The following is a 13,119-nucleotide window of genomic DNA, read 5'->3' on the forward strand; positions in this document are numbered from 1 at the left end:
GGTGCGGCGGCTCTCGGCAGCCCCGCGGCGGGAGGTGCGGCGGCTCTCGGCAGCCCCGCGGCGGGAGGTGCGGCGGCTCTCGGCAGCCCCGCGGCGGGAGGTGCGGCGGCTCTCGGCAGCCCCGCGGCGGGAGGTGCGGCGGCTCTCGGCAGCCCCGCGGCGGGAGGTGCGGCGGCTCTCGGCAGCACCGGGACGGGTCGAGCGGCTGCTCGGGGCACCGGGACGGGTCGAGCGGCTGCTCGGGGCACCGGGACGGGTCGAGCGGCTGCTCGGGGCACCGGGACGGGTCGAGCGGCTGCTCGGGGCACCGGGACGGGTGGAGCGGCTGCTCGGGGCACCGGGACGGGTGGAGCGGCTGCTCGGGGCACCGGGACAGGTGGATGAGCGGCGGCTCTCGGTAGCTCCGGGGCTGGATGAGCGGCGGCTCTCGGTAGCTCCGGGGCTGGATGAGCGGCGGCTCTCGGTAGCTCCGGGGCTGGATGAGCGGCGGCTCTCGGTAGCTCCGGGGCTGGATGAGCGGCGGCTCTCGGTAGCTCCGGGGCTGGATGAGCGGCGGCTCTCGGTAGCTCCGGGGCTGGGTGAGCGGCGGCTCTCGGTAGCGCGGCGGCTCTCGGTAGCGCGGCGGCTGGCTCGGCCTCGCTCTTGTCAGGGCCGTTCTCCCCCCTCCACGACTCCGACTCGGCCGCCGAAGAGTTTCGCGGGAGAGGCGGGGCGGAGTCGGACTGTGGCCCGGGCAGAGAGGCGCGGAACTCGTCCTCCTCCTCCGGGCCGACGCAGCAGCAGCAGAAGTCCGGGCCGGTGTGAGCACACTCGGCCTCCCGGTGTCTGGGGCTCAGACACCACTCGCACCAGCCGAGTTCGGGGCGAGGCGCCCACTGCTGCTGCAGCCGCCTCTCGCTGGCGTCCTCCCACCGCTGACGGAGCCACTCCGGCAGGAGGGAGGAGAAAGGGAAATCCTCAGCGTCACCGCTGCAGAGCGGTGGAGAGTAGCTGGGGGCGGGCTCTGGCTCGAGGAGTATGGAGACGAAGGGGAATTCCCCGGCGTCACACCAGCGAGGCGGTGAGTAGCCGGGGGCGGGCCTCCCCTTTTTTCTCCCGCGAGGCATTATAAATTTATTTATGTTTCCGGGAAAAAAAAAAGGCAAAACAAAACTGAGGTGTGGCTTCGGGCGGCCAAACAAAGGCACGCTTTGAGTCCACCACAGCCCCGTGCCGTGCTCCACTCCGCGGCTTCCTTCCAACCAGGTCACTGGACCCCGCCCAAAAGGGGCGGTGCCCGCATTCTCCACCACTGTGGTAGGCCCCTGGGGTAGGGGGGCGTGACCACTGTGACCCGGAAGGAGGAAGCGCACAGATAACACAGACACGGGGAGTAAATAAACTCAAAACGTACCTTTATTTCGGCTTAAAAATGCCCTCCACCACACCCAAAACAACTTAAATAACCATACTCAGCCCTAATGGGGCTCTAGAGTCTGTATAATGACCTTTAGTTTAGTTCTAATGGTCCGTGCAGCCTCAGCCCTCAGCTCCCCAGTCAAGAGTTCTCCTCAGTGAGCTGAGGCTGAGTTTTTATACCTGTCCCAGCCGGCTGCTTAATCAGTCCTGAATGCACACCGGCTGGGACAGACATGGCTGTGAGTTCCGGCGTGGGGCGGACCCACGGTTCCCCCGCCTCCTCACGCCACAAGTAGTGTTAGTTTAGCTGAAAGAATTGTTATTCGCTCGCAACGTGGCATTGATAACATATTTCGGCCGCGGGGTCGCTTTACTCAGCACTCAGTGCTTATCTTTATAACTAAGGCTGTATCTCTGAAAACATTTTGTCCTTTGAGTTTTAGAGCTGTAAAATTGACTGTAGGAGGAAGGCAGGTAGGTGTTCTCTGCTGCAGTGCTATTAGCCAATCAGAGGTGACATATTTGCATGTATGAATATTCATGAGCAAGAGCCAATTCAATGAACTAAACTTTTAACTTAACTTTTTTCACAAAAGACGTCTCACATGGCATTCATTCATACTAGAGACCACAACTAGACTGTTTAAAATGAATTGAAAAACAATGGAATGAGACCTTTAAGATGCATTTGCAAGAAGAATGGGATAAAATAACACCTAAATCACTTAATCACTTGGTGTCAAACATCTTTTAAATGCTGTGAGAATAACAGGAGGCATTATAGGAGTGGTTAATGCTTTACCATCCCAAACTGTTTTTGAAATGTATAGCAGTGTACTGTATAGCAATAAGTACTGCAATTAAATAAACAAGGAATACAACAGTTTTACTGTTATTATAAAAATAATAATTATTAATGCTTTAATATTGTCCCATTTTTTCTGATTTAGAGTTTAGTAGTAGTCTAGTGGTGCAAATTGCGACTGATCATCAGCTGAAGGACTGTGGTCATCTCTCTACCAGGTGTGTGTGTTTTTTTTCTTTTCTCGTTCATTAAACACCCGGTTTAGCAGACGATTCTGTGGCAAACATGGCCCACTTACAACACTTAAGGGTCAGTTATAGCAATGGCAGATGTATTAAGGGACAAAACAGCTTCAGATTTATCATGGCACTTAAAGTCTTGTCCACATGTGTCCCACATACAATCAACCATGTGAAATGTTCATACAGCCTTTTTAGCTTTCTAGAACTGTATCGGAATCCAGACAAAGTCAATTCCATTATTCTGTATTGGAATGTGGGCCAGATTTAAGTGTGAGTGTAGAGCCGAACTGGGTCATGACTTGTTGGCTGTCTGAGCATGCTCACAAGCTCAGACATCACTAGTGACAACTCAGTAAGTGAGTGAAAAAACGAGCACGAAAAGGAAGGTCCTGTTTTTTTTTCTCCACAAGCAAAAGGAGTAGTGAAATGGCAATAAATTTTCCCAGAACGACTCCAGTGATACAGTGCTTGATGATAATCATCAAGTGTAGTGGACTACAGATAGCCTTCAATAAATAAAAAAACAAAAAAGCAGAGGTAGGGAGAGAGGGCGCAAGGGAGAGCACTGTTGGTAGCCCATAGCAACAAGGGATAGACCATCAGCAGCACAGTTTCCCTCCACCTTCAGCTCCACCAGCATTTTCTAACTGAGGACAAAACGCTAAACACGTTTCGACTGTCTGTTCACTGATCATGAACCAATAAATCCTTGCAAGGCATACTTTTATTGTTATCGCAAGATTTTATGATAAACATATCAAAAAAGCTGCAAAAACTTCCTGATTAACAGCAAGCTTAAATTGTATTACATGCTTGCAGAAACAGTGGGCGCTCCCCAAGCTTTAGACTATGGCCACAAGACAGAGGTAGGGTGAGGTAGAGGTTTACATTGAACACACACTACTTCTAATTAAAGATGGAAAGACTGATCGGACAATTTTTTAGCCAAAATACTTACTTGATCAGCGATCAGTCAATATTTCTGTGATTTTTCGATCTGATTTGGGAGCTAAAATTACCTCAGCAGTGTTGCTTTGCTTTGTTGCAGTCATAGGAGCAGGAGCACACCTGCCAATCCTCCCTTGAGGAACCTTCCTTTCTACAGGCTGCAGCGAAAACCCTCGAAAGAAGCCAGGCCAGCTTCAGAGTGAGTAACAGAGTTAGCTAACCACACATAACACCAAACGCTGTAGAAGTTCAGCAGCTGCCACCAGAAAGCTGGAGGAATCATGCTCAGACAGTGTATAGTGCTGGACAAGCAAAGATTTTCTGTTGTTTTCACTTTAAGCCCTACAGTCAGAGTGTTAAATCACTGTTTTTATTGAGTTATATATATATTTAACAGTAATTATAAACCATATTAATTAGAAATATGACTTTGAAAAACAGGCAGTGAGGCAGCCAATGATACCCGTTCCTGTTGTATCAAAGTTGTCTAAATAAACAAAAACATAGCTATAAAAATAAAACAATTTAAACATGTATCTCTATTGAAACCTGTTTATTTAAGTTTAGGGGGACGTAATGCCAAGTTTGCCAAATCACCCACCCCCCCCTATAAATGCACTATGTCTCCAGTGGGCTAAATAGCCTGAGACTGTGGCCAGATTCCGCATGCAATGGCGCCATGATGGGTTGTATTGTCTCAAGTAAATCTTAGCTGCACGGCGAAAAAGATCAGTGTAGTTCAACCTTATGTAAATGAGTATGGTTCTCATGCTGCATCTAGCTAATCAGGAAAAAGTAGCCTGGTATGTCAAAGAACTGTAAGCGTTTCTCAAAGAATAGCTTCTTGGGAATTTGATAATGATAGTATCTGGATTTACAGAACTATACATTAGAATGATCAATAAAAGATTCATAAAAATAAAAAAATCTAAAATGTCTTTGCATATAGAAAGGTAGTGGTGTACGATATGGACGAATAATGTGATGTGTGATAATGCAGTTGGGTATTTGTGTTTGCTGTTATTCACAATGCAGCTCTTTCAATGCATTTCCATATGAAAGCTCATACTTTGAAAACAATAAAAATACTATTTAACTTGCTCTAGCCCATATATATGGTGAGCCATAATGCATTGAAGAAATGTGCTAGTTTTGACCAGTAGAAGGTAAAAAGAAATTATTAAGGTCTATAACTGAACCACAAAGGCAACAAGTCCTAATACTGCAATAATTAGAGTTCCATTCCTTCTTATAAATATAACTTATGACAGCATGATTGCTTATCATTATTGCTTCCATACAGAAATGACCGAAGGCTGTAGAGGACAGTTTAAATAGGTAAGTATGGTTAAATTTAACACAGAATGAGATCACTGAGGTGATTTTTGCTTTCAGGGTTTCTTAAATCAACCTTAGTGCTTAAAAGCAGGTGCAGGGCCTGGTTTTATTTGGGTCTGAACGCTAGTTAAACTTACAGCAACAGCCAAAAAGCAGAACAGCTTGCACTCAGGAGTTCTCAGGAAAAATCTCCCACAGAGCTATTTGCATTTCTCCAAAAGCAATTAATCAAGTTAGACAAGTCTGCTTCCTAAAGTTAGCTTCTTCTTTAATTCTGCATTAGAGCTACAGTGGTATGAAAAAGTTTGGGCACCACAATCTCCTCTGAAGAGCGGCAACATGGGAGTCTCAAAACACAACTCTCAAATGACCTGAAAACAAAGATTGTTCAACATCATGGTTTAGGGGACGGATAAAAAAGCTCTCAGAGATTTCAGCTGTCAGTTTCCACTGTAAGGAACAGAGTGAGGAAATGGAAGAACCACAGATACAGTTCTAGTTGCAGAAGAAGCCTTTTTTGAGCACACGCCACAAACGCCACAAAAGAGTTGCTTGAGGTATGCTAAAGCACTTTACTGCTCCCCACTGTAAAATGTGTGTTCAGTGCAGGTACTGGAATCTTGTTAAAGTTGAGGGTCACATGGATTTCAGTCAATATCAGCAGATTCTTCAGAACAATGTTGAAGAATCAGTGAGAAAGTTGAAGTTGCGCCGGGGCTGGATACTTCAACAAGACAACGACCCTAAACTCTGATCAAAATCTACTAAAGCATTCATGCAGAGGAACAAGTACTTCATTCTGGAATGATCATCTCAGTCCCCAGATCTGAAAATGATTGAAATCTGTGGTGTGATTTAATGCAGGCTGTTCAGAAATCATCAAACCTGACTGAACTGGAGATGTTTTGTAAAGAAAAAAAATTGATCCAAAATATCTTCAACCAGAAGCCAGACTCTCACTGGAAGCTTTAGGAAGAGTTTAGATTTTTTTCTGCAAAAGGAGGATCTACTAAATATTGATATTGTAAATTGTTTCTGTTGGGGTGCCCACATTTATGCACCTGCCTAATTTTGTTTAAAGAATTGTGTTCATCTGTTATATGATATATTTAACTCAAATTGCTGATCCAAACAACAAATGATTTTTTAAAAGAAAAATCATACACTTTATCACGGATGCCCAAACTTTTTTCATACCACTGAAAGAGGCTAATGATGCTAACAAGTAATAAAGAACAACACACGTCCAACAGACAGCACTGAGTACTTAGTACTGTTTATTAAATAATAAAACAGACCTGAATCCTTTATTTATTTAGTACAACCAATAAGACACAGCCCTAGTTTGTTTTTATGTGCTAGACTTTGTAAAAACATGCTATGCTTCTATAATCTCTACATAACATGTAATAATATAATACATATCTGTAATATGTTGTCATATCAGTCATGACGGATGCAAATATTCAGCCGTTAGCCATTCTGAACGAACTGTTATGCATACTGTGTGCATGCTTTTCAGCTTAGTTAGATAATAAACACATAATACTGACAGTCACTTGGTTCAGGGTTACACACTGTCAGCTTTATGTTCTTTATGCTGAGTATACACACGCACTGTGTGAAAACTCTCAATAATATACTGTTAAATGTATAAAGTTAATCCTCTTAAACAGCAGTGTTGAAGTGCTGTTGTTAAAGTAATGCTGTTACATGACTTCCGTTATTCCATGAAATAACTTCTGATCTCAAGGCCTTGTGTCCATTTCCTATATGCTAGCTAGGAATGTATGCAAGCACAATGCTCTCAGCATCACGAGGGTCAAGGTTTGCATGCAGCTCCTCTGAGACACAGGAAGACACCAAACCAGCAAGGCTTCACACTGCGTTATGCTGAATAACTGCTGGACGGGGCCACACCTATGCTGAGACTGCTACATCAATCAGGAGCCTCAGATCATCTAGTCTATTTATAAAGTATTTAGTAAAACTGCATGCACTGTAACTTCAAATGTAACCACTCTTTGCATGAAGCTGATTGAGGAAAAGGCCTGAGTCTGAGAAACAATAAGTTTTAAGTTGAGTCAGCAAGAAATTCTATAGGAAAATGTGGTTTTGTTGCATAAAATAAAACTTTTTACAGAATGGACAGACCTTATATAAATACAACATCCTGCTGTGGAGTTTTATTCCTCATTAAAAGTGCACAAAGAGTGGGTGAAACGATATCACACAGTATAAGAAGTTCTGGTGTTTTTAGGAAAGTAAATAATACTGGGACCATTGACTAAGCCTGGACTTGGACAACACTTCATTTTAAATGGAGATTTATCGTTAAGAGGACAATTTAGTCTTCAACTAGGCTTAAAGCCCCACTAGGCAGGATCCGTCTCCTGGCACTTTTTATCTACAATACCAACATAAAATTGTTTAATAAATGATTACAAAGTTATGATCATTGTGAATGGAAATGCGTTAGATAAAGACCTGTTTATAAGCATATACATATATTGTTTTACATATATAAATAGGCTGTTATTACTACTAAAATGTACTACATAAATAGTGGAAAATCCACCTGAATATAAGCTAATTTTTTCCATCAGAATGTAAAAAGCACACAAATAGAATTACAACCAATCTCAACTCCATCATCAGTTTGTCTCTTTTAGCTCTTTTACTTTATTGTAAATGTTTCTTCTGTGTCTACAACTAATAAAACAGTGTGTTTACAGAGTAGCACTGTTAGCCCTCACCACGAAACAAGCACAACATGAAATTATAGTAAAACAAAAACACAGTATCAGTAGAAGCTTTAAAAGCCCCAGACTAAAATGTATATTTCAGTTTGGAGCAATATACTGCAAGCTAAGCTTACAAAACCTGGATCAGATACAATATATGTAAATACTACCTCACTATAACCATCATATATATCCACAAACAACAAAACCGTAAACAAAAAAACCTCAAACAAAAAAACACGGACTACAACTTTAGGAAGTAACGTTATGAATATGAAGCTAGCTAACATAAGACGATCTCAGTAAAATACCAGAGCAACAAAATAAGATGTTACTTACTTGTCCAACAAGAAGCCGGACAGCTCTGTGTCTGTTTTCAGCTGTTTAGTGTCTCTTAGCTCACACCAATGAGCGAAAGAGATTTCTATGTTTATTCTTGTCCGGTCTATAGCCTGATTAGTCTCTCTTTTTTCGTTTTCTGGCTTTCACAGACATATTCGGTCTCTTTCCAGCTTCTGCCATAGTGTCTGTATGTTAGTTAGCGTCTGTAAAGAATTAACCAACTAGGTTTTTGTAGTCCTTGTAGAACTGTTAGAACTATCGGTCGGAAAGCAGGTCGCAGTTCTAGAAAGAGGCGCAGTTCTCGCGATCGTTGGCTGCGACCGCCTAGGAAAACTTACAGAATCTGGTTTGAGCTCTGAGGAGCTACGGCACAGACACAAGAGAACCGCTGTTCCTCCTATTACACCTCAATGGAGTGCTGCAGCTGTGCTGCAGTGTTTCAAGCTGTAATTTTACTTCATTAAAAAGTTAAATAATCAAGGAAATCCTACCTAGTGTGCCTTTAATCTCTCTGTCTGGGATACACTCTAGTCTAAAACTACAGAAGTAAACTTCTCCAGATTCTAGACATGGCAAATGACAGTAATTAGACTCATGGCAAAGACAATACATTAGGCAAACTATTGCTTTAATGTAGATTACTTACCACAGGATGTGTTGATGGCATCCCGGAGTTCGGCGTACTTCCACTTGCTGAGCTCGTACTTCTTGGTATTGGCCGCAGCCTTTGTGGCTTGCACCTGTGGACCCCTGCCATAAAAACCCCCAAAACAAAACAAAAAAAAAAAAGAAAAGAGGACAAGAAAAGCACATAAAACAGATTTAGACACAGCACAGTCATCCAAGTCTCAAAGAGGGAACCTGCTAGGAGCAAACCTCAGTTCTAATAAAGAAAGTCAGTGATTGCATAATTCAGGAGGTGGCATCGCAGGAAGGTATTAAAAAAGGAAAGAACAAGAGGTGAGAGAGGTTCAATTAGACTGGAGAGAAAAGCACAATGGAGAAATGACTCAGTGTCTGGATGTGATTCAGAAAAAACACAACTGACTATGAATGATAGGAGTGAGCACGGGTGAGGACTTTGTTGATTGGATGATCATTATAATTATTAACACTGGATGAAGGTGTGCAGTCACCTCATTCAGGCTTGTGATTACAACACACACACAAACACACACACACACACACACACACACACACACTAAATGCCCTTGATCACTATCATTCTCCCTCACCTTCTTTAACTGCTACACCTCTGAAAGTCCATTATAGAAATAGTGAATCAGTGAATTAGGCCAGTCACCTACATTCACCCCCTCTACAGTCTCACTGCCGGACACTGTGACAGCCTAACCTTACATAAAAGCACGAATGTGAAAAGAAAAAGAAAACAAGGAGAAAAAGCAGAGGTAAAGGGGGGATCAGAACAGATAGCAGTCATAGAGACGAGAGGAAAGGAGAGGAGAGGGCAAATTTAGAAAGAAGAAGGAACAGAAGGTAGAAGCAGAAGATTATAAAATAAGGAGAAGAAATTAGCATAAATGGTAATGAAGAAGAGAAAAGAACAAATAAAGAAATTAGATAAGTTGAGAAGAGAAGAGAAGAGAAGAGAAGAAAAGAGAAGGGAAGAGAGAAAGCAAATTTAGAAAGAAGAAGGAACAGGAGGTAAAAGCAAAATAATAAGAGAAGAGAAGAGAAGACAAATTTAGAAAGAAGAAGGAACAGGAGGTACAAGCAAAATATTGAGAAGAGAAGAGAAGAGAAGAGAAGAGAAGAGAAGAGAAGAGAAGAGAAGAGAAGAGAAGAGAAGAGAAGACTGGGATTCTGAGTGAGACTTACTGGTCTCTGAAGCATACTGGTTGGGCATTAATGATAAAACTAAGTTCTAATATTACTCTTTCACTGCTAATTCAATACAACAGGCTTAACACTGTTCAGCGAAGCTTCACACTGTGATTTACATCATTTCATATAATGCAGGACGCACTGCTAATGTCTCAAGCTGCATAACTGATTACAGAGGTCAGCAACCACTGTTTCCCACCTGACTACAGCACAATTCACAGCACAGTGTTGATTTCTTAGCATGTAGCATCAAACACACACACACACACACCAGTCATACACACACATCAGTCATACTGTAATACCAAATTAATTACATTATTATCAAAACAATTCATTAACAAGATCTCTCAATTAACAAACTGATTAATCCATTTGGTTATGTGTTCATTAAAACACATGATGGGCACAACAACCTGTGAGTGAATTCTGGTTGTTTAAGATTTTCAGAATTACACAATTAGTCACATAATTAATTTATAATTAAATCTCCCCGGAGGGATTTTTGTGGGGAGTAATTGGCGGAGATGCTGGCAGGAGATTGGCCAGTCAAATGGAGCTGCTCTACCCACCTAGCCAAGAGCTCAGACATTTCCTTGGCCATTTCTTCCCTACGGAACATGATGGATGCAACACACAGGTTAAATACATTCACATCACCTTAATAGATTTACACTGGTGTACTGCCAGTGAATGAACATCCAGTGGACGTGTTTGAAAAGTGGTCAGGAGCGATGTAGAATAATGTGTTTTTACACTTGCAATGAGTGCAAGAACAATGTAGGTGTTTCTATTACCGCAATCATTAAGTGGAGGGGCAAGTAAATGTCTAAAACGTGATTACTGAATGTCTAATAAAGTGGCTAATGAAGGAATGTATAAGATAGGTGTTTCTAATAAAGTGGCCACGGTGTGAAAGTGCAAAGTAGGGGTTAAGTGTCATTTTTACCCACCCCCTGCTTTTTGATTGCCTGTCTTTTAAAAGGTGAAACCTGTTGAGGAGAGCTTATCATCTGCTAAAGGCGCACATTTCTAACTCAACAGCCCAGCTGTCACATTTAATGTAAAAAATTCATAATGTAAACGTCTGTTATGTTCTTTAAATCATGCCTGCAGCTATCTAATCTAGAGAGCTGCTAAGAATGGCAAAATCCAACACTGTTAGCGTGATGCTAACGTAACAGGAAAACCCCATTACTGGGCTAGAGCAAACTAGCATTATTTTAGTTTAGCTGACATGTAAACAAAAGCTATTTTGAAGCCAATTAGGTTGGTGTGTAATGACATGCTTGGCTGGCTCATACTTTGGAAAATGGGACACGTATGGCGTGTTTATATTGTGCTTTGCGGCAGCCATTGTTGAGCTCTCTGTGATCGGACTCCCTCAGGGTTACACACATCATACAATGATACAAAGAAATAAGGACATAGGAAATAAGGTGTGGTGTTCTATCCTCTACATAGTTGTAAGTCGTTCAATTAGAACATAAAGCACATTTAATCAATTGGATAAAAAGTATAGAAATATGTACTCTACATATTTCTAGTGCTAATTGTGCGTGAGAGACTGTGGCTGCATTGAGAAACGTTTTGAGAGAAGGTCACCCCAGCCTGCAGACTTTTTGGAAAGGCTCTAAAAAACAATGCAGCTCTCATTTCTTTAAACAGAGCGAATTTTGTAATATTAAAAAAAAAAAGTCAAGCACTCCTGCATCAATACAGGCAACGGCATGCCTTCAGACGCATCACCCTCTAATCCTGTTCTTTTATTTATGAAGAGATAGCATTAGTCAGGCAGCGCGGTGCTGTGAATATGTGTATGTGTGCGTGTGTGTGTGAGAACGTGCTACACCTCCATAGTCACGCAGTGTTAGGGGCTCAGGAGGGCTGCTGCTATGAAAGTGTAATCCGTCATTAGCAATAACACAGCACATTAGGCAAGCAGGCAAAATTACAACCGAAGACCACGCACTCCAGCTTTCAGAGCTGTGAAAAATGGACGATGTTCCTATTTGGGGGTGTATATACTGTAAATGTGTTTCACATCTAAATGTGGTTGGCCAGACTGAGTATGGGTGGGTTGCGAAGACAATTGCAGAGATAAAAGATAATCTGAGGGTGTGTATTAGGGCTGCACGATATTGGAAACATTTTTTATTGCAAATGTTCTTTTTTTGGCAATATATATCACGATATTAAACAATGCAGGGCCCGTGACGTCCCCAGCCCCGCCCCCACACCTGCATGCTATCTCGCGTCCGGACCAATCAAAAGCTGAGTCAGCGCATGAGCACTTAAAACCCAAGAAAAACATCGGCAGGTATTTAAATGGCCTTGTAAAAGGTAAATAAGAGCGTTTTTCTGGGATTTAAAGCGTGAATTCAGCTGTAACTGGAAATATCTGTGCAAAACTGTGCTGGACAGAGGTGCACAGCTTTCAACACCTGCGTTTACAAGCATGTGCGCAACCATGTGGATGGAGGCCATTCAGTTACCTCGTGTTTACTTCAACCCCATTCATCCCCCCTCGCACTTCTCAGGGAGCTGGAGCCTGTCACTCACACAGACACAGAGACAGTGCTGTATATCTACTTCTTGTGTCGAGAATTAATATATTGCAACATGAAGTGTTTGATTTAATTGCCTGCAGTGTGGACTATTGTGCATGCGCACATCGCGGTGACGATGCTTAAGTGTGTATTGCAGGATGATGCTGATCCATGTTACAGAAGAATGCACAAATGTGTACATACATCTTACCTTGTCATTAGTACAGTTACGTTTCTTAGTTATAGTTAGTTTGCATGACAGTTAGTTGGATGTCGCTTGCAGTGGTTGCAAAGTTAAGGGGTGTGAGGGGGGATATAGAGTGGTGGGAGGGGATACTCTATTACCACACAATTCAAGACACATACAGTGCATTCAGCATTTAGACACGTACACATTGATGAGCCACAACTTTAAGCACCCACTCGTTGATGACGTTAATTATTAAGTGCATGTCAAAGTCACCAAACTATTGATGTGTTGGACCCAGGGGAGAACAGTCAGCCATTAAGACTTAAGCAACTCTGACAAGGTGTCTGGGTCTAAGCATCTCTGAGTGTAACAAATACGGTACCGTTGTTCTGTCACATTGTTCTGCTAACAAGCACTCACACTGACCAGTGATGGAGAGGAGGGACGGTCATGCAACCTATCTAGAGATATTAAGGTCACCGCAAAGTTCCACAAAGAATCGAATGATAATGATTTTGCATCATTTCAGACAATGCTAACCTCTGTGCAACTTAGAAAGCACTTACACGGGGCAAGCAAGAATTGGAACTGTGGATGGTGCTGTTTACAAGAGGAAGTGATGGCGCCATTATTTCACTTCCTGACGTTTTTAGGCATAGAGGTGCTGCCCTGGCCTCTAAATACTGCAGACATTAAACCAAATGAGCGTCTTATCGAT

The 13,119-nt window shown here is 42.7% G+C and overlaps 1 protein-coding gene across 9 annotated transcripts in view; it reads right to left on the bottom strand.

Annotated features, from left to right (window-relative positions):
* Window positions 1-13,119, bottom strand: part of myo6a (myosin VIa) — a 167,087-nt gene that overhangs the window by 20,366 nt on the left and 133,602 nt on the right. For 5 of the 9 annotated variants that reach the window (XM_049479598.1, XM_049479596.1, XM_049479591.1 and 2 more), the window contains one exon: window positions 8,464-8,567. In XM_049479598.1, the coding sequence (XP_049335555.1) occupies window positions 8,464-8,567 (104 nt within the window). Of the gene's footprint in view, window positions 1-8,463; window positions 8,568-10,234; window positions 10,274-13,119 lie in introns of all 9 variants that reach the window. The other 4 variants (XM_049479582.1, XM_049479581.1, XM_022665044.2 and 1 more) reach the window with 1 other exon arrangement.

This window comes from Astyanax mexicanus, chromosome 1 (assembly GCF_023375975.1).
Source record: "Astyanax mexicanus isolate ESR-SI-001 chromosome 1, AstMex3_surface, whole genome shotgun sequence".
In the NCBI taxonomy this organism is placed as follows: Eukaryota; Metazoa; Chordata; class Actinopteri; order Characiformes; family Acestrorhamphidae; genus Astyanax; species Astyanax mexicanus.